The sequence below is a fragment of the Cuculus canorus genome, chromosome 3 (assembly GCF_017976375.1).
Source record: "Cuculus canorus isolate bCucCan1 chromosome 3, bCucCan1.pri, whole genome shotgun sequence".
NCBI classification, from domain to species: Eukaryota; Metazoa; Chordata; class Aves; order Cuculiformes; family Cuculidae; genus Cuculus; species Cuculus canorus.
Window position 1 is genome coordinate 29,564,720 of NC_071403.1, and position 27,795 is coordinate 29,592,514.

At 39.0% G+C, this 27,795-nt stretch overlaps 1 protein-coding gene across 3 annotated transcripts in view; it reads left to right on the forward strand.

The window, feature by feature from the left end:
* The window catches only part of LIN28B (lin-28 homolog B), a 97,026-nt gene that overhangs the window by 44,499 nt on the left and 24,732 nt on the right, over positions 1 to 27,795 (forward strand). For all 3 annotated transcript variants that reach the window (XM_054063838.1, XM_054063839.1, XM_054063840.1), the window contains one exon: positions 10,654 to 10,838. In XM_054063838.1, the coding sequence (XP_053919813.1) occupies positions 10,654 to 10,838 (185 nt within the window). The remainder of the gene's footprint in view (positions 1 to 10,653; positions 10,839 to 27,795) is intronic.

Sequence of the window (27,795 nt, forward strand, 5' to 3'; positions counted from 1 at the left end):
TGGTATTGAAAGGATATGACTGGATAATGCACCTAAACCACAAATGTGTGTTTGGAAGGATTTCTCCTCTGGAATATTTGCTTTATAACTGCGTCAGAACTAGTCACTTGCCTGCATTTCATAATGAGATGCCTGACATGTCTGAGGTGTAACCAACCCACAAAAGCAAACAAATTTGGAGTTGCAAGGCTGATACTTTGTGGGTGTGCTCTCCCCCACGAGTGCTGATGGGAGCTGTGTCATCAGATTGTAAGAGCAAGAACTTGTCCTTAAGGAACTCTTTTGTGTCTTCCTGCTGCAGCTGATCCTCTTTCAGAAGGCCTTGGCAGAGCATGCTAAGATTAGGGCATAAAAATGACAGATTCAATATTGGATTCTTAAATAATATTTAAGTAGTCTTGCATTGTGTAATCTGAGCAGAAGCCAAGGTTACTATCACTTGATTAATGTGGTTGTATGTGTGATATTCCAGTTTCACAATTACTTCCTCAATAAATGTAAACATAACTATAGTAATGAGATACTATTCTAAAAGTAAAGTTTTTCTGAGATTTCTGATTACTTCCCCAATACCTATGCTAATAAATCAAAATAGTTTATCTTTCCTATTTAAAATCCTATATCGTCTTTCATAAAAATCACTTCAATCTGCCTTCTATTTACTTTAGAAGGGTTTTGCCTTAAATGCTGTTTTCTTATTTGTATGACTGTAAATTCAGAGGTGTTTCAGTGAAACATGGGATATGTCCTTTGTAACAGAACATAGCTTGTGCTTTGATACCAGAAGTGGCACCGAACCAACCTTTTCTGTCAGCTTCTAAAATGCAGCTGTTCAGAGAGCAAGTTCACAGTAAAGCTACAAATTAAATGGTCTCTCAAATAATAATTTAAAGGTGCTGCTAAGTTCAAGTTACTTTTTGAGTCATCAACGCTATCTCCTTCTACTGCTGTGTATTTCTAAAAAGCAATTTCATTTGAAGTCACCCACTCATTTCCTGTTATGTCCAGAAGGTATCAGGCATTTAATACTGGTTTCACTGTTCTCTAGTACCTTAACTGTCACATATTTAGATGATTTGCCGCTCCCTTCCCTCCCCTTCTAAAAAGTGATAGAGGGTTTGAAGTAAAAAACAACCTTGTGTTCATTCTGCCTCCAAGACAAAAGTGTTCTTTTATTCAAAATCTGAATATCTAATCAATATTTATAATTCTGACAATTATATCTAATTAAGATATAGCTGATTGTAACTTTAACTGATGGGATACTAGATTATCTAGTACTAGATTTTAAGAAATGAACAATCAGTAAATGCATAATGTGGTGTACAAGAATAGCTAAGGAAGATTATTCCTAATTAAAAAAAAAACATAGAAATATCAGAGAACTTGAATTATAAGTCAGGAATTGTTAATACAGTATAAATGTTGCTATTTAATTTTGCTTTTATAGTAAAGGAAAAAGTGTTCTGTTTTTACAGTAGAGATGTCATGAAAATAACTATAACTTAAAAATATGCCATCCTCAACAGAAATTTCAGCCTATTTATCACTTCTTTGCCTTATGAGCAGACATTTGAATCCCACCAATTTTGTTAGATATTCTTGTCTTATTTTTTGTGTGCATGGTGACTTTGATTTTAGTAAACTAATATTCTAACTAGTATTTTATTTTTGTTTCACTTATACTTTGACATTTTAAATACATTGAATTAAAAAAAATATAGTAAATGTAGGTTCTGACCTCCACATTATTTAGCAGCATTAGTGTATTGCCTATTGATAAATCATGTCTTGTACCTTTAGAGCAGGACCTTGCACAGTGCAGCGTGAGTCCTTGGTGGGAGCTGAGGACACCTGTACCATAAAAGTAAAAACAGTACTTGCAAAAGCTTTAGAACAGTTCAAGAGAAGTTCCTGTTTACAAGATAATGGATTTTTTTGTCCTGGATTGCTTAGTGCATAGTTACTCCTTGTTGTCTGAAATACCATGTGTGCTCACTTACTCCCTCGCTCTCCAGCTCGCTGTAGCTTTCAAGCAGACAGCTTTCTTCTCTCTGAAGAGTTAGAAGAGGTCATTGAAGCATGGAGGGGCTTTGCAATAATGCAGCTGATGGTAGTTTTCAGAAAGCATCCTCCACAGCAGATATCTCGGGTTTCTGAGGTGAGGACCTGTGATGTGGTCACGGCACTCTTCTGGGCTGGGAGGCTCCATTTCTCAGCCGAAGACCTAGGAAAGGAGGTGTTGGTGGTGTGAGGATAGTTCTTGGGGCTCTAACCTACAGGTAGCTGCGATCAACCAGAGGACAAAAAGAAAGAAAAGGAAGTAGTGGTAAAGCTGGGCTGCCCGCACAGTCCAAGTCGGTATTGAGCTCTAAACCTTCATTCAACTTCCAGGACTTGAGCTGCTCCTGTGCCTTCACAGCCTGGGAAAAGAGGGGAGTTGGCTCTTCTGCGGCTTTGAGAACCTGTAGCCACTGTAACTGTGAACCATTTCTTATCTACAGATCAATTTTAGCTTGAATCATCAATCAGACCATTGCTCCAGGCAATTCCTTGTAGGCTACCACCCCTAGTCTTTCCGCATGGCACAGCCCTTCCACCACCTTGTATCCTGCTCCTTGAGAAAGTCAAGTTGCTGAGCTCCAGCACGATCCAAACACTGTCCTCTCTCTACCTCCATCCTTCCCACAACACAGTCCTACCTGAACTTACTGCTCACAAGTAAGATCCTTTCTGTCTTGGGTATGTGTTAGCTTCTGTCTACCAACACAACTCAGCTACCCTTTCCCTAGTCTGCTGTTCACTTGTTGGTCTGCAGAGTTGTTGGTAGCCACCTGTTACACCACGCTTAAGGAAGAAAGAGGCAAGTATAATTGGGATATATTTTACCATGAGAACAGGATGGGCTGAACTGTCTTAACAGGTTCAGGACACCCCAGGTATTGCTGACTTGCCAGATCATTTGTATGAAACGCCTTTTTTTCAGCATCAGCCTGTGGCTTCTGTAGTTGCCCACAGTGTTAGCTATTCCTCTTTTTACTGGTGAGACATGAACCACTCGATTTTCTTATGTAAAGCTGGGGTATAAAAGAACAGAAGAACCTCTTTCTCAGTATTTTTCTGATACTATTTTTTGCTACTAGTATCCACTTTAAAGGTTAAGGAGAGCTTCCCAGAGGCAGTTATTCAGTAAGAAAACATGACTCTTGGGCCACTTTTATGCAGGGGAATGGAAAGGTACGTGTGCAGAGAGAGATCCCACTATACCTGAATTAGCAGAGCACAATCTGGGCCTAATTTATTTTTAATTATATGCGGTCTCTTGGGGGCAGTAGGAGGTGGTGAGGGAGGCGGAAAGGAAAGCTTTATATAGCTAAAACATCTCCTGACATAGGGGATAGTCATTCCCATACATGGCAGTGTACAGAGGAGCAAAGAAATGAAGCTTACAGACATCATAGGGCAGGCATGAATGATAGAGGTGCTGCAGTTGTTTTTGAAAATGTGCTTAACAACACCAGAAAGGTGTAGTAAATCTGGAGGAAATAAGTGGTTTTCGCTGCCATTGAGTCTGTGCTTTTTACCAGAGTACATTTCCAGTACTTCAAAATTGCAGCAAACTGCGTGGCTTATACATTGCATTTTCCTCTGCTCTTGTGCTTCCACCCATGTTTATGCGATGACCTACATTGAAATCAGTTGATATTTTACTTGTTAGGGGGGAACTGTGTTTCAGTATGTACAATGTGTTTTTCAAAGTGAGTGAATTGTAGCCATACTGCATTCTGTCCTCACCATTAAACTCATGGAGGAGAAGCCAAACAGGAGAGAGCTCAACCTGCATTCATCTTGTAGGTTTCGGTGGATTTATATTCCTTGTGGAAGAAATGAGAGAACCAGACTCAGTGGCATTCATGGATTTTTTTTCTTTGCCAGAATGGCAGTGGTGAAGGAGAAGGGAAGGTCTAGGACTCTGTGTGGCACCTTTTTCCAAGTAATAGAAGAAGAGCTGCAAGAATGGCTTCTTTTGACGTCTGACTGGGAAGTTTGGTTTTTTAACAGAAAGGAGGCTTCAAAAATAGTCCGCATAGGCGGACGCTAAAAAAGTACGAAACTCACAACTGTCATGAATTTTTCAGTGGAAGAGGTACGCTGTGCGCATAGCCTAGCCATGCTAGTTTTCTCCCTCATTGGGAAGTTTTGCACTTGAAATGTCACTAAAATTAACTGAAAGTCAATGTGCCTTGGTAAACCTGTTCATCTGCACCTCAGGCCCTTGTCTCATGAAAGAAGGAAAAAGGAAAAAACCTGATGCTTCTTCCCAATGAAAATATAAAGGAGAATCTTCACTATTTAGTGATTACATAAAAGGTCATGTCTATTTGTTCACAGGTTTTGTAGGAAAAGCCTTCAGGTTTCTGCAAAACTTGCCTTACAGCAGACAAGACTAACAGAAAATGGGGTAGTTTCAGCTGCACAAAGTGACTGCACTCACCTGAGGGTGCAGATGGTGCTCAGTGGGGAGTGAAGATAGGGAAGGCTGTCTGTCGTGAGGGGATCTGTGGGGCTCCCAAAGGCAGTGTGGTCAGCTGGTAGTGAGGAAGAACTTGTGAAGGGGGAGCTTGGAGATATTCAACTATTGGTAGGCCATCAAGAGAAGATGATGCTTCTAAATGGCTGGACTTCGGAGGGAATTATAAATTGTCTGGGATTAGCGGCATAGTTTCAGGAGATCACTGAGGCAATGTAAGTGGTAAGTTGGCAAGATGCTGCACAGGACAACTTTATCTATCGTGGCTGCACACTCACATGGCTTGTTTTGAGGAGTGGTGGTGTTTTTTGGACTGCATAGATCTGATTAGGGGCAGAAGCAGCAGAAAACCTGACATTACCAAGAAGAGGTAAATGGTTTTCTTCCTGAGTCAATGTGAGACTGAGGTGGAGGAAGAGGAACTGTCCCTTTGAATAGACTGGACTGAGTCCTAAAATTGTTCTTGTGCCTAGCATGACTGGTGAGAAAATACTTAAACTAAGAAATGGGAGAAGAGGATGGCTTAATTTCCATGCCTGGTATTAAAGCACAGAACAAGGAAAACTGGGTAAATGGGAATGTACAAGAGGTAACACAAATGGTCTATGCAAAGGAGAAGAGAAAGGGTCAAAGCTAGTAGTAGAAGACTGGTTGTGTAGGTGCTACACTAATAAAAAAAAAAAAACTTGCTATATCGAAAAAAAGGGTGAGGTCAGGGATATACTCTTTGGTATATAATTAGTATACCCATTAGTATACGAAACTAGAGCAGCGGGTGATGAACCTCTAACCAGATATAGAGGCAGTGGAAACACAGTCAAAGAGCATTCATGGCCTGAACATGAATACTGAAAATTATGCAGAAAATTAGTAAGGTGGTGTGAATGAAGTGGCACCATGTAAAGAGAAAACAGTAGCATAGGCACAGAAGAATCTGTTTAGTCAAAATCCCTTTGAGAAGGAGTTATGAAAGACATGTTGCAGACCTCTAGCTTAACATTTATATATAGACAGTGTACTTACAATATCATGAGAGAGGAATACAAGTAGAAACAGTAACATTATAGATAGGCTATGTAGTAGGCCAGATCTATATTTAAGCACATACGGTATTATAAGGATATGATGTTTCTGCACATGACAGTCACTAGTTTTCTTATCGAAAGAATAATTCAGAATAGAAGTTGTGTTATTTTGGACTTGGAAAGATTTGCTGACCTTAGAGAAAACTTGATTGTTTTAAAGATTAAGACAGAACGTTGAGTGGGTTAGTTTGGTTTAACTTAAATGGGATGATGAAAAGTAAATAATTTTTTTTTAAGGCAATCATTTGTTAAATTAGGAAAACTAGTTGATGAACAGAGGTGAGGTGGAGAACTGGAGGCTTAGGTGGAGAAGGGTTTCATCTTGAATCTCAAGTAAAGGAAAAAGAGAATTGTGGAAAATACCTAACCCTTCTAGCAAAGAACATTCCGCTGGAAGGGGTATTGGTAGAGAAAAGGTAATTTGAAGGGAAGGGGGAGTAAGTTATCAAAGGAACTCGCCTCTGGGGAGTTGTGGAGCAGGAACTGAAAGTGTTAAGCTGAATTTACTTAAAGATCTTAAGAGCAGAAGCAGTTAATAGAAGTTTCTTCAGCTTTATAAATAAATAGAGAAAGAAGAAATTATTCTGTTGTAAGGGGAAGATGGTTTTGAGTTAGGGAGAGCCTTTTATTCAAAAACTAAGTAAATACCTTTGCACCCTTCGCAGCAAGAAGAGTGGGGGGGGGGGGGAGGGCAGTGACAGAACGATGAATGGAAACAAAGTTATGAACCTGACTACAGTCGAGGTGGAAATTCAAGACAGAAACAAATTCCAAGTAAATAAGGGTGTGAGATTGCAGCGTACCAGCTGCGTTGTGGTGACTGCCTATGTACAAGTTCTTTCCCTCCTGTGAAGTTACTCTTAATAGCTTTTCTTATCTGTTACGTACATACCTAGATGTTGTATACATGTAGTATGTACGGCTCTTCATTGCAAAGAGCTGAAATGGAAATCTTTGAGAAAGTGGTTCGTAGCTTTATTTTTAAAGTAAAGTTCATTTACTGAGCTGAAAAAAAATTATAATACTGTAGGTTTTTCCTTTTTTATGTAAAATATCAAGGAACACATTCTCATCTCGAAAGTTGCCATTTCCACTGTATATACCCTGGAGCTCATTGAACCTTTCTGTGAACAGATTTAGCTCACTGGAAAAACAAAACTCGATCCCTGTTTCCTCTTCCTCTTATCCTCCCCCCTTTTTAAACTGAGTTTGTTTCCTGTCAGATTAGTGAGTTAAATTGGCTCATGGGGGGCACCGAGGAGTGCCAGATTTGGTGCAAGATAAGCCTTGGGAGCAGGAAAGAGCCCTTGAGGTCATTGGTAGCAATGGTGAGTTGCTTGTGGGTGCCTGGCCTTCTGTATTAGTGCAGCAGAGCTGTGCATTGCTCTCAGAGGAGCTGTTGTTCAGGTTAGTGGATTTTTCATTTGTTTAGTAGAACAGTTTGTTTAGTAGAATACCTATAAAAGAAAAAAGAAGTGGCACTATAAAGTAGAAAAAGAAAAAAAAAAAACCTACTCTGAAATCACTGTATTGACTGCTGGTAAAAATAACAGCAAAGACTCTGACAGCTGAAAGAAAGAGAAAGGAGGAAAAGCATGTTGCTTTTAAGTTTTTCCCTTTGTTCCTTGGCGATGTGCCCATACACCCCATTCAGGGCTCTAGAAATGGTTCACTGACTTGAAACTCTGTCTGCTTTTAATTGTGTGAATTTTATTTGTTTAAGTAATGTGAGGAAAATACTGAACTAGGTTTCTCAACATTAAATTATCAACTTAACAGACATTTTTTGTCCAGCTCTTCAGGCAATTTAAGAGGGATTCAGGGTTTAATTTTGTTTTGCTGGTTTCCAAATGCCGTATTTTCACTATGGCTTTGAATTGTTATTGCACCCTGAGAGAATCTCACTGAACTGACTGACAGCATAGTGGTATACATTTACACAATAAGTCAGAAGGTACCAAATCCATCTCTGACATTGAAAAGCTGTTGAGGTGTATTCAAGAAGACTACCGTGCAAGTCATTTGGAGTGCTTTTTTCCAACATTTTTTTGTTGTTTAAAGTGCTTGAAAAAACAGGCATGCAAACATGTCCACTTACATATGTGATTTATGAAAGCATAGTTGTTCCATTACTTTGGCTCTTAAATATGTTAAAAAATCCCTCTTGTAAATATATAAATATAGTACTTTGTTTGGACATACAAGTTCTGTTGCTAAAAGTGAAATGAGAAAAATAAAACATTTTAGAGTGCTAATAACACCCTGTTTTAGGTTGCATTTTAAATAAGTACTTCTTTATTTTTGAAGTAGAAAGGTGTTTGTTTTATAACAGTGAAACTCAGAAAGGAGAAATGCATAAATCTTGTTGAGACTTGATTATATCTTCATTATGTTGTAATTAAACAAAAAGACACAAGCATCCATGTTGTGTTCAGTCTTAGTGAGAAATAAGGGCTTATGTTTATCTGCTTGAGGTTCCCCTTGTGATTAGCACCCATCTGTGTTGTCATGACTGTCTAGTTTTGGAACATTTAACTGTATGTTTTAGTCTGGGACAAAATACATGTTGTTCAGTTCTTTCATTTTAACAAGACTTTTCCTGGTGGCTGCTGATGACTGAAGAGGTGTGGATGGACCTAGGCTTGGTTTCGTGCCACAGGCACAATCTGTTGTTTCAGTTGATGAGCAGTGGTGTATTCTCAACTTGGATGTTTCTTCATTGTGACAAAGCTCCCTTTATTACTATACAGACAGTTCAAAGCAGAGGGCTTCATTGACATAGTACTACCTTCCTGGGTGGTTTATTTAATTAGTTTATGTACAGTTACTCTATTCCAGTTGTATTAGTGAGAAAAATGGTATATTTCCTTTTTCATAGCCTATGTTTTCATTTCAAAAAACAGGCAAGCTTATGGTTCAGGTAACATTTTATACATTCCTTCTTCTGCATGTGTGTCCCCTCTACTGTACCTCCCTTTTAAATAACATTTAATGCTCAACCTCTCACCTAGAAGAGTCAACTATTTGACTCATTCTTTGCACTGCTACTACATTTGGTGTAAGAGTCACATGTACTAGAGCTCCACAACTGGATAAGCAAAAAAAAACAGCCTTCATCCTAAACAGTGGAGCTGTGTTCTTGCTTATTTTTGACTGCTGGAAAAATTATAAGCAACTGAGTCCCTGAGTCAGACTGGCATTGGTAGTGTTTTCTTGCATTATGAATGGTTCCCGCTGTGTAGACTGTGAGAACTTAGCTGGTCCAGTACTTGGGGTTTTTGGAAGCAAAGGTGTGTGTGCTTTCACATGATGTCAATAAAATAAATATTCCCAATTATAAAATAATTTTTAACTTAGTCTGTTAGTCCTGTGGGAAGTGGATTTTGTGGTGGTGTCCATTTTTAGAAAGATTGGGAGAAGTCAAGTGATACAGGTTCCCCAAGGTAACTCTGCTGCAGAACTAGGAACTGGAATCCTGTTTTCCAGTCCTACTGTTGTGATTCAGCTCTGGATTAAGATATCTAGAATAGTCTAGATTAGAAAAGATCTCTTGAGATCTTCTGGTCCAACCTTTTGCTGAAAGCAAGGCCTTGGATTAGGTTATTCAGTGCCCTGTTAAGCTGAGTCTTAGCTATTTTCAGCAAAGGGAACTTCTGAATGTGGATAGGACAGGCTAGTTGCCTCCTGTCCTGTTCTCCCTGCGTCCTTGTGAAGAGACCAACTCCCTCTTTGTGTATGAACCATGAACTCTGTAGATTTTAGTTCTTGAGCTCTGCTAAGATAGTTCTTGGTACTGCAGACCTCCCATACCCATAACCCATGAAACCGTGTCAGGGATTGCTGTCAGACTTGAACACATTCCCTAGTTGGACTTGTAGGGTAGTAGTAGTGATTTTGAGAGCTAAGTGGCACTCAGCTCTTTTTGACATGTGACTGAGCGGGATGGCACTTGCAGTGAATATTCCCTTCTTGAGTCCATGGTTCAGCCAAGTGAATGCTGGAGCACAGGGTAAGAATCAGCAAGGATACATTTTTCTCTTTGCTGTGAAGAGTTCATGAGCAAAGGAAGAAAATACCTTCATAACTCTCCTGCAAAAACTACAACTGCTTGGAAAGTGATGGATTTTGTAATATTCTTTGTGAATCCAACTGATCTCATTCATGTAATGTGTAACTTCTGACACTTCTAAACATTTAGTGCAACCAGTGTCTATAATTTTCTCTTTTTTCCCGCAAAAAAAACTTGTCTTACTTAACTCAATGATTTTTTTTAAGAGTTTGATTCATCAAATTTGTCCTGGGATGTGGACTTGCTATTGTACAGAATTTATTAGGAGTCGAGATGAAATTTTTCATTGCATCACAGTTAATGCTGTCCTCCTGTTGTCTTCATTTTGTCTGAGATTTTGCTGGTGCAGTGTAATATCAAAAGCTGTATCAGTGTTTATTTCCCTTGCCCTGATGATAATAATTTCCTTTTCTGTGAATGAAAATACAAATCCATACCTAAATCATGCTAAATAGGTAAGATTTTTGTAGTAGTGGACAGAAATTTAGCAGCTCACTAGGGAATTGCCTGTTTCACTTTTTTCAGAGTGCCTTCCTCCTGCCTCATGCTCATTGTATCTTTGATTCATTTTCAGAGCAGCAGAGCCGTGTCCCAGATACAAGGAATATGAATTATGATAATTTTGTTTGTAAATTAATTAACTCTGAAGCGAACCCTTCAGAGTTTTATTCAACATTTAGTTAAATATGTTAAATATTCTTACATCTATAACATTCATTGCGGAAAAGGAAAATGTTATTTCAGTTTTGTTGAAAATAGTTTCTGTTACTTGTTTAGTGTTGAATAGTGTTTTCAGTATATGCAGAATAATAATTTGTAGTATTGTCTGCTATAGCTCATGCCAAGGACACTGTTGTTTAACTTGTATGTGTTCTAGGATAGTAGGCAGAATAATTTGTCCTGTTGATTATGAATGTAAATATTGTTTTTAAGGCAATAGTAACCAAGAGTATTTTTCCTATTTACAGAGCAAGCTTTACATGGAAGGATTTAGAAGCCTAAAAGAAGGAGAACCAGTGGAATTTACTTTTAAGAAATCTTCCAAAGGCCTTGAATCAATACGGGTAACAGGCCCTGGTGGGAGCCCCTGTTTAGGAAGTGAAAGACGACCCAAAGGGAAGACAGTACAAAAAAGAAAACCAAAGGGAGATAGGTAATTACCTTACTTTGCTATTCCCTCCTTTTTCTTTTTTTTCTTTGAAAGTTTTTCTCGAAATCATGTTTTCAACATTTATTCATTTGTGAAAGGAAACCTTTCTATGTAAATTTGGCTTTTACATGTAGCCCAGCAATTTGGTTGAACTTAGTAAGCTATATCTATACAACTACATAAGTCACCCACTTGATTGGTTTTGCTTGAAAAGATTGTATTGAATTAGAGGGAGCCTGCAAAGGAATGTAATGTTATAATGTAAATAGCAATATTGAAATTTTGAATACAGGTGAAATAACATCATGTTTAGGTGAGAATTGTGCATGCTAAAGAGACTATTGTGTGCAATGGGGTTTTGAACTGTGCATGAGTAGTTTTATACAGAAGAACGTGTAGCTGGTGCAGTCATGGTTGAGATGTACATAATTTAATTATATTTTTACTTAGTGAACAGAATATCAGGTATTGCCCAAATTTTTAACACCTGGTGGTCTGAAAAACTGTTGTAATAATATTTTACAAATTCAAGGTTAGTCTTGAGAGCTGCACTTGTTTATACACACTGCAGCAGCCTGACTTGCACTGTTTTACTTTACTTTCTGCCTCTGATGGCTTGAAGAAGTTCCGTTTATTTCTTCACTACAAAGGTACCTGCAGCTAGTTCTCCAAGGACAGTCTTCCTGCCCCAAATCTCTTGTATTTAGGTGAATATCCCTTTTTCCTCATGGTGTTGCCCTACCCAGTAGTCATAATGACTGAGATCAGGAATATGTCTTGTTTGTGAAGGATCCCAGTAAGAACATGCAAACAGCCAAGTTTTGCCTGCAGTATTTGATCCATCGCATGACTGAGAAGTGGTTCTCTTCCATTGCAAGTTCTGAACCGGAGAGTAGCTTGGGAAAGAGGAGGTCACTTGGAAAGGCAGCGTAGCATCAGAAACCTGTGCTGGGTACAGATGAACTCTGGTTGTCTTCACCTCTGTTAAGAGACCTTTCTTTTTTCCCCTACTTTTTTCTTTCTTTTTTTTCTTCTTTTTTTTAATTAAGGTCTGGAGACAACATGATAATTGTCCCTCTTTCACCTTCTTTGTAAAAGCTAAAGGCCATTAACAATATTTATTACTGCTGTAACAGATTAGAGTCCATAACCACAACAAGGAGAGACTTTGTAAGGCAGACAAAGCTTTCTTTTTGATTGCTCACCATATCTGGCCTTTCAGAGTTGTGGTTCATGCAATGACTGTGAAAAATCTTTTCTCTCCCCTGGCTTGCTCGCTCCCCTTCTTTTTTTTTATGAGCTACACTTCCAATATAGTTCTTATTTAAACCATTTGTTTTCCATGGACTGTAATTACTAATCTGTTTAGGGTATTAGCATTGCCATTGTTATTGATGTTTCATACTACGTCAGCAAATAAAGGCCACAGTCATGGTACTGTTGTCCTGTTTGTTGCACATAGATATGAAAGAAGGCAGTCCTTGCTTCAAAAGCCTTGAAATTTAAATGGACATGTTGTATGTAGATCAGGAAAAACTATTTTTAAGGAGAATGGGATCTGAACAATTGTAGATACTTATAGTGTATGGTGTAGTCAGTGCAGAGGAAGTAGTCCTTTAAATGCAATTCCTTTCATACTAGGTAAGCTTCTAAAATATAGGGGGTGAATCTTCTCGCTGTTTGTCTTCAGGAAATAGAAAGGCGGCCTAGCTCCAATGCTGTAGATACTAACCTTACATGTATCTAAAGTTGGGCAAGATTAATCCTACTTTCAATTATGTTTTTACATGAACAGATACACCCTGAAAAACAGTGCAGAAGTATGATCTATGAGACAGTGTACTCTTCAATGTTCACTTGCCTTTAAAGCAGGAAAGATTCAAAAATAAATTTAATAATTTGAATATGAAAATGTGGGCGAAAACATCTGCCCACTTCTGTCTCAAAATTCTTATGCTCAAGTCATAAGGTGCCAAAAAAAGTCTGAAATGTGAAATGTTTGAAGTAGCATTAACATTATCACTCAATGAGCAGTCTTTCCTTGAAGGAAAATTAGTTTTGATTGAATGCTTAGACAGTAGAAAAGTGCATCTCCAACATGTATAGTGAAAAATTTATGGAAGATTGCTGGTTTACTGTGGGAGCTGCCTTCATTTGTGAAAGCTAATTCCAACTTCTTGTGTTTAGCTCCTTTCTACTAGAGTGAGGGTGTATTAGGCAGAAGGGAAGACTGGCAGAAAGAGTTAGAGATAGCAAAAGTGAGGAAAAGAATAAAGGTCAAAGCACCAAAGTGTGCAGAGAGGCAGGGAAAAAAGTCATGACTCTGAGGTTATCAGTATTGATACTTGTTGGTAGATTTTGTGATTCTTCCACAATAGACTTGGAATCTCTGTAATCTGCAGTGTTGCTGCTGTGGGGACCTTGCTATGACAGGATTTTCGCCTCAGGGTTACTGTGAGCTGCACTTATTTTACGACATGGGTAGGAAAGCTTTGTACTTGCTGTCGGTGATATTGGCCGCTCCATCATCTTTCATAGCCAGCATGCTAGCGCAGGCCAGTGTAAGGACGGGAAGGTCTTTTGTGGTCCATGTGAAATGAAGCTGCAGCTATGAGCAGCCTACAGGCTTTAGGTTCTCAGACCTTACTTTAAGTTATTGCAATATCCACGTGTCTTATGTATATATTTTTTTCACTGTGTCTACAGTAATTTGGGCTAGAGGGGAGGTTTCTAAACAAGAGTCAGCTGTGATTTTCATCTGACCAAGTGCTGGATTCAGAAGTGGTGTTTTATGGCAGAGATGTGCGGTGGCAGCTCTTGGGGCTGATCTCTACCTAGGCCTGTACCTAAGTAAGCCAGAGGCTGAACTTGCAGTGCGTTACACTGCGGCAGGTTGCAGCTCCCTTTGTAGGAACTTTTAGCACATGCTGAACACAGTGTGTTTTGCTCAACTTTGATAATGAGCTGACTCAGAAGTATGCTGTGCAGCTCTCTAGGAGTGACTATGGGGACCTGATGTGGAAAAGATAAAGTACTGTGAATTCACACCTTGATCACCTGCTCAGTAACTTGTAGGCAAATGTGTGAAATCTTGATTTAGAGTAGAATGAATGAAATCAGAACTTAGCCCACCGTCTCAGAACCAGGGTTGAGGAAAGAAAGGGGAGGAAGGGGAAAAATTGCACCTTTTTTTAAGTAAACACAATATTTGTGTGTGACCTAAGGTAAGGACCATTTTATCAGTTTTAATTCGTTATTTACCATTATTTTTATGAATTTATATAGCTGGGAAAATATCCTTCAGTGTAGTGTGTATCTAAGTAAATTTGACCCACAAACCTTTGGCAGAATATGAACAAAGAAAATGCATGATGCTTATAGGGCTAGAAGCTAGAGTTCTCTTTGGGACCTAAAAGTATCTGAATTATGTTCTGCAAATATGGCTAGTGAAATAGTAGTGTATTTCTAGCTCAGTTGGCTAAATAGTAATGAGCACTGCAGCACTGCTGTGACACTTCAAAAACTTTTTTCCAATGCAGACATCTGTGAAGGAGAGACAACTAGAAAAACCACAAAGTGATTTTGTGTTACGATGTAATAAATGGTATTTACCAGTAAATGTTGGACATGATCAAAAGCATAATTTTCAAATGAAGAAAAACATATTTCTAGATCACCGATTAGGTGGAAATAGAGCCGCTTAAGGAAGGGGGCTGTGATAATACTTCCCTGATAAACTGTCACTTAAAACTAGTTTGCGTCTGAGTCAGACTGAAAATGAATTTAATATCTGAAGACATTTTGTGGATGATCTGACGTCAGACTATAGTAAGAAAATCCTAAAGGTTTTCTTTAAAAGCTCATGATCTGCACAAACAGCTGTAAGTGCTGTGGAAAACATTTAGGTTGAAATTAACAGAACTAGGAGAGCTTGTTTAGGACAGCAAAGTTACATGATACACAGTCATTTCAAACTTGAGATTATATCATTTCCATCTCTGCTGAATGCTCAAGTGTGTAATTTAATTTTCGTAGAAAAGCCTCCTATGGTTCAAGCCAAGCACATTTTTGTGAAGGAGATATGAATAATGGGAGTGGTACGGCCTGGGACGGAGAGCCCTGAACTGGTACCAGAATGTGAGAAGCTCATAAAAACGGTGCTTAACAGACAGATGGGGCTGAGATGGATGAGGAAAGCCCATCAAAGTCCTTTCACCCAAGAGCTGGGAGGGAAGGCCAGGCTGGTGGTCACCACACACAGCTACGCCGCAAGAGGCATGTCCACTTCTGCCCTCAGTCAGCCATGGGGACCTGCTTTGGGCAGGTCCTGAATAGCACTGGGGCAAAACAGGGGGCAAACGAAGTAAGAGCACTCAGCCACCCAGAGAAACAGATGAAAAGTTCAGGGAGTTGTAGCCTTTGGTACAAAATGATGTTCACATGTCACTGTCAGAGGGTTGTATTTTCCTGCTTCTCTCCGACTGATTCTGTTGGATGTTTAGTTCCTCTTTCCAGTGATGTTTGAGACCGCTTTTAGACTTACAGACAGGACTACCATAGCTTTTGTTCTGCTACACGAAAACTGCAGTATTCAACGAGATCTCTCTGGCCTACTATCCTGTTTCCAACAGGACTATGTATGGAAGTAGAGACTGAGAGATCCTCAGGCAAAATTTGAGATTACTTGTGCAGAATTTTGTATAGTTAATAATTTGCACACTTAGAAAGAGGGACGAGCAGTCTGAAATGTGCTTTCTTACATGATTTTATTATTGATATATGCTGACTATGCCATAATAAGCCATTAAACTAGTATTTACTAGATTAAAAAAAAATGCAAAAACCCAAAATGCGTGAGAGCTTTCCACTACTCCAGTAGTTTAAGAAGGTTACAATCATTAGGGACGAGTTTTCCATCCTTGCTCTTTTTTTTCAGGCTGACAACTTTCTGGAAGGTTTATCAACAGTTCAGGTGTTTCCAAGAGTGTGATAAAATGAGAGGGTTTATTAATGGGCTTAAAAAATAGGTAAATTTTAAAAATTGCTGCCACTTCATGCTGCAGATTGAAGACCTGAAACCTAGCTTGGAGATGGATCTCTATGGCAAGGGGTTAATCTTTCCTCATCTTTGTGCAGACTTTCCAAGTCTAAGTTAGACTCTCAAAAGTGTTACTGCGTGTATTCGTTAGACAGCCCTTGTTAAAAGCTCTACATAATCCATCTGAGCTCAGCAGCCACAGCCTTCCTGCAGGGCTTGCTCCCAGGACTCAATCCATACAGCCTGATAAGAACAGAATCACATCTCCAAGACTAGGTATTTTCTTCACCAAAAGACGAAAGGAAGGTAGCTTAAGGGAGAAAAAAACAAAACAACTGCCTCTGACTGCTGTGTATAGTGCTCAGTATCTGTGGACCATACGCTGTTTGGTATCATTTAATCTCCAGCCTAGAATGTAGCTAAACTTCAGCCTTCTGGAAGTGCCAGGTGAAGCACTGAAGGAAGAGAAGCCTTGCCTCTCAGAAGACAGCAAGCCATCCAGCACACAGCATTAGAAGTTGCCTTCCTCAAAAGATAATGGATTTTCCTTCCTGTCTGTTTCTGTAGCTCCAGTAGTAGAAGCCAGGATACAGAGCCAAAAGATCAGTACTCAAATGTCAGAGCTGTGTGTAGGAATGGTTACAGTTGTATGTAACAAAGTATGTAATATCAAAATAAAAGGTCCATTCCGAATTTCAAATGTAGGGACACTTTAATTTGCAAAGCCAAGTGCCCATAGCAGGCTACAGAGCTTAATTTGGTCCTTTACCAGCTGCACTGCTTCTGAGACCAAAATCAGTTAAGAGTTATTTTGGGGTACTCGAGCACACCATAGTATGCTGGGTGGTGATAAAAGGAATTCCTCATTCATTTAAAAGGCAGTTTTCTTGTTTCATGTATTTGTAACTACCAAATTCATCACAAGGCAACGAGAAAGTAAGGGCTTATTTCAGATCTTGCATTGATAGTGAACTTGCATGAGCCATGTGGTGTTTCAGCCCGCTCACTCAGATGCAGGTGGGAACTGGGCTTTGCAGTTAGGCACACAAATTGACGAAACACATGAAAGCATGTGCTTCCTTTCTATCAGATGTGCCTTCTGATAGGGCTGTTCATGTCCTTCAAGTGAATACAAGTTTCTGTGTTAAAAGCAAGAGATGGAAACCTGGTGGTAGTGATATCACTTAGTGATACCCAAGCCTAATTTTCCTCATTGTGAGCTTGTATTAAGAACAGAGCAGAGCCTGAATAAAGTTGTCTTTGGTCTGTTTATGAGTTTACAGTAAAGAAGAGAGAGGCCCCGCATTTTTCATGGTGTTTGTAATAAGAAACCCAAATTTCATGCTAAAGTAAGCAGATAAAATTATGAAAAAGTACAAGGAACAGATGAAGTGAGTAGGAAGGTGTCATTTTTATGCAGCCTCCTGTTGAGTAAAGCCGTCCCTGCACAGCAGATGGGATTCTCAAGTACATACACTGTTTTCTGAATGCAGAATGTTTTTCTTTGATCAAATGTCTTCTCAGGCCTTGTGTTTTCTTTCACCCCCTTTCACCAAGGGATGAGCTTTCTCTCATATACAGTAAAGTACCAGCATATATTCATGCCTGTGCTGTGGGGTACTAATACGCCTAGTGATCACACTGAAGTCTCACCTCTGGGTCTGGGCAAGCAAATTGCTACAAAGAGTATTACAGGTGGTTGAACTGTTTTAATATGCCATGCTGCAAAGTGCAAAGGCCAGGAGCTGCTTCATGAATGGTGAAGCCATGCGGAAGCAATGTCTAGGAGAAAAATTGGGTAGCCTGTTCAGCCATCCCAGTTTAATCTGCTGTTATGATCAGCTTTTAAGATGCTGTTGCACTCTGAGGAGCTTATGGTGATATTTCATACACCGCTCAACTTACAACTCTTCTGATAGTACTTGTTTGTTTTTATGTCAGTGGGACAAGCATACACTTCACTCGTGGTGGATTTCTTTGTTTTGAGGGATTTTGAGGCAAAGGGGAGAAGTTCGCCTATTTTAGTCACCTAATTTAGTCACCTTTCTATTCACAGAAGATTAAAAAAAATTAATTAAGGATGTGCTGAATAAAAATTTTTTTGTTATTCATTTTGTATATATTTCAAACAACTTCATGAAAAATCAAAGCAGCAATGTTTCTTTCAATAAGAAAGAAAACAGTTAAATCTGCTGGAAAACACATACTCTTACATACTTCCTTGTCATCTCACGAGAGCTCATTTTGTGCAGAACATGTGCACTACCAAGCATAATGCTTTATAGTAGTAATTCAGGAAGAAGGAACTGCTGATTTTATGGAACAAATGTCAGATGCCTTTTTTCTAGTCCTGTAGTTAGGATTCCCCATGCTCAAAGAATTCAGAAGCAAGAAAGAATTGAGCACTTTGCACATTTTGACAGAGGTTATGCGTAACTCCAGTTGAGTGTATGTTAAGAAGTATTCCAGTAAATAATTTACAAAACATTTCTGTTTCTAAAAATCTTCCTTAATATATCTGATGTCTTCTCCCTTAATTCAAGTTTCTCTCTCAGTTTTTAATTTTGTATTACTGTGCTACATTCAAGTAGACAAGAATGAACTAAAAAAGTGTGTATATTTTCAGGGTCCAACTCAGTAAATACTTAAGCCTGTGCTTTGAAGGTAGTAGAGAAGAGGGCATTATTTGATAAGATTTCCCTGATGGTGGAAGTGTCATTTTAAGTTGGTGTTGACTCTGGCCTACAGACTGTGCTGCTTTTTGCTAATGTGCTCTGTTATAACTGGGAACAGCACTGCTCGCAGGAATAACTGTCTTTTAAAAAGATGCATGTAGTCTGTGCTATATTTTAGTACAAAAATGTTCAGTATAAGTAGTTAGGCCCCAAATTCCTTTTATTTTAGGAATAAAATGTTGCATTTCCTTGCTTTTCTTGTTGTGTTGAATTCTAGCATCACCTAACAAATGTACTCAAAGCATGTAATATATATGACACTGAGGAAAAATATGTCCAGTATCTTGGCCTGTTGAAAAAGATACCAAGAACTTGAAAGATGGAGAAAACTGATTTATAGCATAGTTGCTAAATCAGATCTTCTCAAACCATTGCTTTTGATTTAGCACTGTTGATGAATCTGAATCTCTTCAGTAGGAATAAAAGTTCTGGAGTCCTTTAACTTCAAATTAATAAAGTCTGTGCAGTAATATAATTCCAGATTGCTACAGCTGGGTTTTTTATTAGCTGTGGCTTCATGTTTCTGTCCTTGACACTTAAAGATCAAACCTACTTAAAGATGAATCATTTAAAAATGTGAATTTACTTAAATACCTTATTTTGTCAAGAAACTCAGCAGCTCATTATATAAGAGGAATGTGTCATGGAGGTAGTCATCTCTGTAGTGGTGGTGCAGGCACGCTACTGCTATTCCTGCTGTGCACACACCCCCAGCCCCACAGGTGCACCTACAGTGTGCTAGAGCACTTCTCAAGCAGGCTAGGTCCTGAAAGAAATCATGAGTTTAAGGCGTATTTACATCAGGAAAGGTAGGTTTATTTTGGCAAAAGTACTTGCTTAAGCCACCCCTGCACAGCGCTGTGGCACCCTCCTCCATCCAGAAGGGGCATAACTGAGTGGGACTTTGCAGTTACTTCTTCTGGTTATGGGAAGCTGTTCAGACATTAGACAGTGGAACTCAAATAGAAATGCTCCTGTGATGTCCATGATCCCTCAGGCAGGATGTCAGGAAGATATTTCAAGGTCAATAGATGGCGAGAAGATTAGGAAGGAGCAGTTATATGAAAACACAGGCACAAGGGAGATTGGGAAAGAGAGGGAAGAGAAGAACTTGGAGAGGGGAGGACAGATTTTTAAAATGGTGTCAATATGTGAAGCACAGAGTTTTCTCAGTCTCCAAATGATCACCTCAAAGCTGGTAGTTGGAGCACTTTTCAGGGTATGCGAAGAAGCCTGACCCACCTCAGGCACACACAGGGATCGAATCAAAGTTTCCTCCATTTTGAAAGATTGCTGGGAATCGAGAGCTGAAGTGTAAGTGGGAGCTAAGCTCCTGCTTTGCAGCCCTGTAAAGACTGAGGTGATTCCAGTGGATCTGAGAGGATTGATCTGAAATGGGACTTTTTACAGTAGTCTGCTTATTGCATGTTCCTCATTTACTGGGTGACAAATATGACACATCTGGAGTTTGTTTTGCAGAACCACCAAATGCTCCCAGCTGTAATAGCTGCACAGTTTGAGCTTTGCTCTAAATGTATTGGGTGCTATAAAATAGTAAGTGCTCTGTGGGCTCTAATATTTCAAATTGGGCATCTAGAATAAGTCTCCTCTGCAAAACAACTTTGCCCTTCTTTTCTTGTGCTCCAGAATCCTGTGCATTTCCTTGAGACCAATTAAACCACACAATTTCCTATAGCCATTGCAAAGTAATTAATGTTTGTAATGGATGAAAATACCCTTGTGAGAGCTCCAAAATCAACACTTCTATATCGTGTTGAGGATTTAGCTGTATCTAGTCGTGAGTCTAGGCATTGGACTGAGTAGGCTAAAGACAAAGTATAAAATATCTATCTTATATTTTGTGCAGCAAAAGAGAAAAGGTGATGTAGGAGAACTTGCATGTCATCATGCAGTTCACAGGGTGGTACTATAGTTGTAAATTATTTCCTTCTTTTTTGCATGCTGAATTTATATGTAATGGGTAGAAATTAACCTAAATTCAAGAAGCTAGGCTTTGGGGATTTGGACCATTTTTTCTTTGGATATGTACTGGACATTCTAGGATGAGGATGAAGGGACTGGTTTCATGGAAGAAATTGCACTTACACGTGCAAGAGAGGACAAAGGTGACCGTGAGTAAGCTGGAGGAATAGCAAGCCGAGACTGGCATTATTGATGGAGCAGAGGGAGCTGGGTTTGCTCAGTAACAGACCCGTGGAACGGTTAAGGAGGAAAGAGTTGTGAAGGGTCACTATGAAATATGGGAGTGAGCTAAACAATTTCTTTTCTTTGATCTCCATTCATTTATAATCTTATTGGTGTTGAGTCTCCTGCACTAGAGCTTTTACAATGAATGACTGAAAGTACAAGAATTTATTTTAATTGCACTGGCCCTGTACTGAATGGCTTTCTTTAGCCTAGATGTTACTTGGGAGTTTTACTCTTAGCTGTTGGACAGTTTAAATGCTAAGCATTTAATTTACTTCAGACAGCTCTGAAAACAATAGCAAACCACAGACTGCTCTTATTTCATTGTCTGCAATTAATGTTGCAACAGCCTTTGCATCAAAGTTTCACCACAATCCTTTGTTTTCCTCAATGATAAATGGATATCTTTTGACCGGTACAAAAAGCTGAAATAGTTCAATGTTTCAAATTCAGCTTCAGATATGCTAGTGCATAAAATTACTGCCTCTGCCTTTTTGTCGTGCTAAACTAATAATATAAAACAAAACGATAGCGTGCATGTGTCAGTCTATGTGCGCACAATGGGACAAGTTGTTCTATAAAATTATGCAGTGTTGCTTCTTTCATCAGTAGGAGAGTATCATCAATAGATGGCAATAAGGTTAGAAATTGTATATAGCTTGTATGTAAGGAAAAGCCTATTTATTAACCTTTTTGAAGGTTTCATTTTATTCTTTTTCCTGAGCTAATTGTTGTAAATCACTTCTTTCCAGTAAATAAATTAAAAATCATTAATTTCCTGTTGATCAGACTCATTTTTCCATGTTTTAGTGCTTTGGTATGTTTTTGAAGAGTCACGGTTAGCTGCTCACGTAATTAATGCTAGGGCTATGTGCCTGCATCTCCTCTAAATCATTACATAAAATGTGCAAAGCACTTTAGTTTTCTAAGTCAAAGAAGAACCCGCAGAATGTTTTCATTTACTTTTTGTTAAATAGTTCAATGGGATTTCATGTCATTAAATGTGGGAGTGCCATTAAAATCACTTCACTAGATTTTTTGTCCCTTTGTACGTGGTGTAATGTACAGATCTTACTTGGAGCTCTGAAATTATTTTATCAAATAGTTCATTCCTGTTAGCCCTGTATTTCTAACTCACTGGAGCCTCATGAAGTTTATCTTTCTTTTTACAATCTATACATTTTGTGTATGCATAGAAAAGAAGCATCTGGCATTTTTTTAATGAGAGCTGTACTCTCATTGACTGAGCAAGCAGCAAGGAATCTGTTGTATGGCTGATTATCAAAAGAAAATGAGGTAGTGGTCTTACTAATAATCAGTAAAATTTGTATAAACTGGTGCTGTTTCATTTTCCATGTTAGCTACTCTCACACTTTCACCATTACAAGAAAACAAATTGAGTTTTCAAATGCCTAGTGTGGAAAACGCTACTTTCAAATGTAGGTATTAAAAACATTTAAAACATACATATCTGTGGTTAAAGACACTTTTGTATCTTGAAGTTCTGTCATTATTCTGTGACAATGCCATTGGTTTTATTTATTTTTGTGTCCTAAAAAAATGAATTTGTATCATTTAGATCCAGTCTTTTTAGAATAGTTATGAATGTAACATATCAACAAGTTTATATTTTACGCAGCCTGTGGGGCTGGATTTTGGAATTTGCTTTTTTAGTGGTTCTTTTGTGGAAGAGAAATCTTTCAGGCATGAATTGATAGTCCAGATCTTTTGAGGTCTGTCTGTGCTAACCTATGACCTCGGTTCTTAGGAGGTCAACATCTGAGGGCAGGAGATTAAGGCAGTTAAAAGATTGGAATGGGAACTGGAATGGAAAAATTAGCCAGCACATTTGGGGTGGAAAACATCAAAGTCATCAAACAATTTGCTTATTTTAAACTCAGTTTAAGGGTAACAAGCTAATTGTACTGTGTTTGTTGATGCAAGCAATTTATATTATTTGAGGACATTAACACTGAAGAATTTTTTTATTGGAGAAACATAATGCCTGTTCAGTGTAAATGCACTATGTATTTTGTGTACTAAATACTTGCATGCAACATATTCAGGATAATGTTTCAGGATCTGATCATACAGTCTGTATGCACTTAATTAGCTCTGTTTCTTATAAACAGCAATAGTAAGCGTTGTGGAACCTGAATCTTGCTTGTGGTCTGCCGAAGACCCCTCGCTCTCATTGGAGAATACAGGTGCTCTCCGTACATTGGAAAAATTATTCCCATATTACAATTTCCTGACTGTGATGCTTTAAAATATTTATAAGCATCTCTCTTCATTACAGCTTTTCAAATGTGAATTCCTTTCCAATACAAACTTGTCACCAAGGAATGTTCTTTCCTAGATTGTAAATTGATTTGAAAGAAAACAGCGCTGTCTGGTTTTTCTTGTGTGTCATAGTTCAAAATTCATTACTCTGTGTTTTTAGAAGAATGAGGACTTGCATCTTTTATCTGTACAATCAGTTTAAGAGATGGCATTGTCTAGAAAAAGACACCTTTCCACATCTGAAAACTATGCAAGTTCAAGGGTTTGTGTAAGCAATCATACTTTTGTCTTGCTTGTTCAAAGTGCAAATGAAAGTGGTTTCATTATCACATGCAAAAGCCAGACTTGTGTTTCAGTGTGCAAACTCACCTAGTGGGGAAAAAACCCCGAAAAGTCGTGGATATCTCACAGCTCAGGCTCTTACTCGTAGTTTATGGATTCTGGCACTTGTCCTATAGGTATGGCTGCTAATTAAAGTAGTATAAACCACAGCTAAACTCAAGCAGACAGCCATCTGTAAGCTTCAGTCTAACCTCCATGTGTTATTGTTGTTCTTTCCATAGTGAAGGATATGATATTTAAACCCCTCTGCAAGCTTATAACTTTCTTCACTATTCATCTAAGGGCTAAAAGCTTCCTTTTGTAGCATTTAGTGCTGAGGGGAAATTGAACAAAATAATGACCATCATTTCTCCCCTCTTTTGTGGAGGGAAAAGTTGGGAAAGGAGAAGCTATTGTGGACTGGAGTAGCCCATGGACTGTTCCCACGGAAGCAGCCACTGCTTTATTTCCTTCCTGCCGTTTCACTGGAGTGGCTGGAGAAGCTCTACCAGCTGCAAGGACTGTCATCATGGTTGAGTGTGCCTTGCAACCCCAGTGGTACTGCCACAACCACTCGTGGCCTGCATCCCCAGAAGTATCACAGGCGCAAAGGGAAAAGGGTTTGAAGGGACAGGAGCAATCCTGAAAGCCTTTTGAATCCTGGAGATTTGAATTCCTGGAATAAAATGGAGTAGCTTCTGATCAGCCATTTTGTGATGCTTGCTTGTCAGCCCTCTCTGTGGTTAAATAAATCAGTTGGATTGATGAGTGGAGAGCCTGTTCTGTTTTGCAGAATGACTTTGGTTACCCACTTGTGAGTACTCGTGAATCATTGTGATGGAACAGAGGGCTTGTTAATAAAGGAAAATTGTTAAGCAACTATAAAGATAGCATCCCTGAGGTGACTTAAGATAATTCTCTTGTTTGCCTAATCCATTCTATACCTTCCCTCTGTTCTGTCTGAACTCTTCAACGCAGAATTAGTTTCCTCCTTAGTTCATGCAGTACTTAAAATCATTGCTATTTTTATTTACAATAGTAGTTGTGATTATTGGTTATTTCAGTTATTAGAAAGCAGCGAAATAGGCACACACTTTTTAATCAAGAAGACCTGCTCCCGAGGATTTTTGTTGGACGTGTGTATCCTCTTGTTTCTTGATGTTTGATGATTCAAACACCGTGTTCACAAGCCTGCTTTTCTTAACTGTCTTTTGCCCACCCTCTAAAAGTAGTCTATAGACACACAAGATCTACAGACTGGAAATCGCTCTAGTGGAGAGTAGGGTGCAAGAGGTTTTTCATCCTTTAGTTACTGTTGCGTAAGTTCTAAATATATTGAGAACTGTCTCCAAGTTTTGCGTCTCATAGCTTGCAGGGCAGAGAAGACTGGTTGCTGATTTTGCAGAAGAGGTTATGCAAACCTCAAAGAAGTTATAATATAGTTTTTTAATTACTTAGAAATTATATTTTACTTTTTATGATGAAGACCTGCCTTGGTATTGCTTGATCTATGTGAGAAGCAGGTAGAGAATATATCCTCAGTTCCCTCACAAGTTCTTTTCACAACAAAAAATTGTTGCAGAGCTAAGCAAAAGTGATTAGAATTACTGCAAATAGTATTTTCAGGCTTATGTGCCTGTGAGGGCTGAAATTTTTGGCAGCATAGCTGTGCCAGATTTCTGAATGCAGCCCCAGTGCTCTTGGAATCAGTGTCTCCAAATGGGCTCTGTAATTTGCCTCAGCTGAGTCATTTCCTTACCCAAACTACCATAAAGAGGTGATTTCTTCTCCTTTGCATTCTAGGGTTTAACCTGCACTGCCCCCCTCCTTTTCAAAATAAGAACTCAACAGAAATTACCTTTTGTAGTAATGCACTGGAGTTCAGAGGGTTTCAGAAATCTGGGTTGTTGGTGGCCTTTTTTGTTGAAGTGACTATTGTTTTGGGGGTTTTTTTGTTCCTCATCTGTTTCTAGCTGCTAATTTGAATGAGAAGCCAGCAAAGAAGTGTGCTAATTTTCTTTGTAAGTAGTGGCTACAGTTGTTCCCAACTGCCAGGTAAGCGTTAATGTTTATGAGATACTTTAGGTGATAGCTATCCATAAAATCTTTTAGAAGTATATTGTAATATATCTAGGCTGTTATGTCTCATTTTTCTTAATGAACCACATTTCTTGCTTAGTTCTTGCATAAAATATGAATTAGTCAAATTTGAAAACTTTTGCATTTGGCAGAATAATAATAGTCCTTACCCTATTGTAATGTTAATATGCATTTTATACAAAATTGACTTTAATTGTGAAGAGCCCCAAAAATTACTAAATTTGTTGTATACACATGTAGAGTATACACATAAATGTATACACAATAGATTTATGAAAGGTTGCCTCAGCTGCATTTAAGAAAGTGAGTATCAAAGGGAAGATGACTTAATAAGAGATCACTTCGGAGTGAGCTGTATGTGTTGATGACCTCATTGATTTAAAAAAAAAACCAACCAAACAAGAAACCATAGGTAGTTTTTGTAGTTGCAAGATAAAAATGACAGGTTCTGATTAGTGTTTCTTTCTTATGCTGACAGTGATACTCCCTTTCTATTCCAAACTTGCACTGTGTGAGCTTATAACAAAGTAGCGCTGTGGAACTGGTGAATCTGGCATTGTAACCTGGTTTCATTTCTTGCAGTCCCTGATAGCTAAGCCTGTGTTTGACTGGCTTCTTCGGAATGATTCTGCGTGTGTTGCATTAGTAGGGCATCTTCCTCTAATCAGCCAATGGTCCCCAGTCCATGTCTGTAGTAAGCACAGCCACAGATGTGTCCCTTTCTCCCAGTTCTCTCTCCTCATGCATCCCAAGTGCACTGTTTTATATCATTCCTCTTTTGCAGTGGGAGATAATAGACAAAATTAAGCTCTACCGATATAGCTGTGTTAGTTTGCTCTCATTAGGCCAGGTAACAACAGAAGTAACAATGTCATGACATGCCCTTCTGGCATCTGTGGTTTTGCCCATGTGAAGTCATTTGAGAGTTTTCATAAACCTTTGAAAAAATATTGAATTACAAATGATGGTTGAGACTGTAGGTGAAAAACTGTATTAATTTTAAGGTGGTATTAGTACTGGAAATTAATTGTGACACTGTATGCACACTAATCACTATAGTGGAAACATCCAGTTGCTATAATGAGATACTGTGTGGGGAACGGGATACCACCATGTTCCCTTTCTATGGCAGCAGGTGATGAATTTGCTCAATTATTTTGTTACACTGTGGAGGACTATGGTTTGTGTGTGGCATATAAATCCGTTTTATTTTAACTTGGAGTTGTTTTCTTAAAGCAGATTCTCATTTAGTTAAAGCAAAAATAAAAGATCCCACAAGGACAGGCTTATATGTAAAGACTTGAAACAAATCTGTTTGGGGTTTTTTTGTTGTTTTTATTTTGTTTGTTTTTAAAAAAGACACTATTTTATTAGTGTGTTTATTAGGTTGTCAGTTTAAAAATCCATATGTCCTTGGAGTAGCCAGCTGTGACCTGGAATAGTTCGTGCATGTCAGTATGTAAAAGTTAAATGTGATGATTAAGAGCAGAATTGGGATGAAAATGAAGGTGGTGTTATGAAGAGCCTAGGCATGGAGGAAATGTGGAAGAAGGGATTGCTGGATGTGGTAGTTTGTGGGAGTTGGTCTGACAGGGTTAAAGAGAAGCGGTGGGTGGGCAGTGCTTACCTCTCCGTGGCAGACAGAGGCAGAGCTGCTTCCAACTTGATGCTTTCTGGGGGCTGAAGACTTGCAGTGCCAGTAGACAGGTGTTCAGCATACTTCTTCCCCAAACCAAGCAGGCTGTAGTGTGTGCCTTCCTTTGCCCCTCTTTTCCCCCTAGAAAATGTGAGGAACACTTAGAGAAGCTTCTTTAACATGCATATTTGACATGATTCAGAAGAAGTGGAGTATCAAACATCTGCTGCAAGGTGATGAGGCAAAGAACAGCATGGATTGTAACTGTTTGCTTTGCACTCATGGGCCAGCTTGCATGACTGGCCAGGGCTCACTCTAACTGGGATACAGCTCTCTTCTGGGGCACGCTGGGTGCTGTAGCCACCCAGGGGCCCCAGGCACTCTGTATGCATGTGCGTGGAGTGTGCAACACCTGCAAAAGCCAGTGCAAATGAAGATGTGTGCCACAACTGTGGTTGCACTGAAGTCTGGTGGGGTAATGGCTTGGTGCTGAGTGCCAGGCTCACTGTGCTGTGTCTGGTGTGTAGCCCTCGGGGCTGGAAGAGCTGGTATTCCTGACTGCACACAGACTATGTGAGGAAGAAGACCAAGCGTGTGGCCTGAAGGCAGAGGTTCTTCTGCTGATGTGTGGGATGTGGA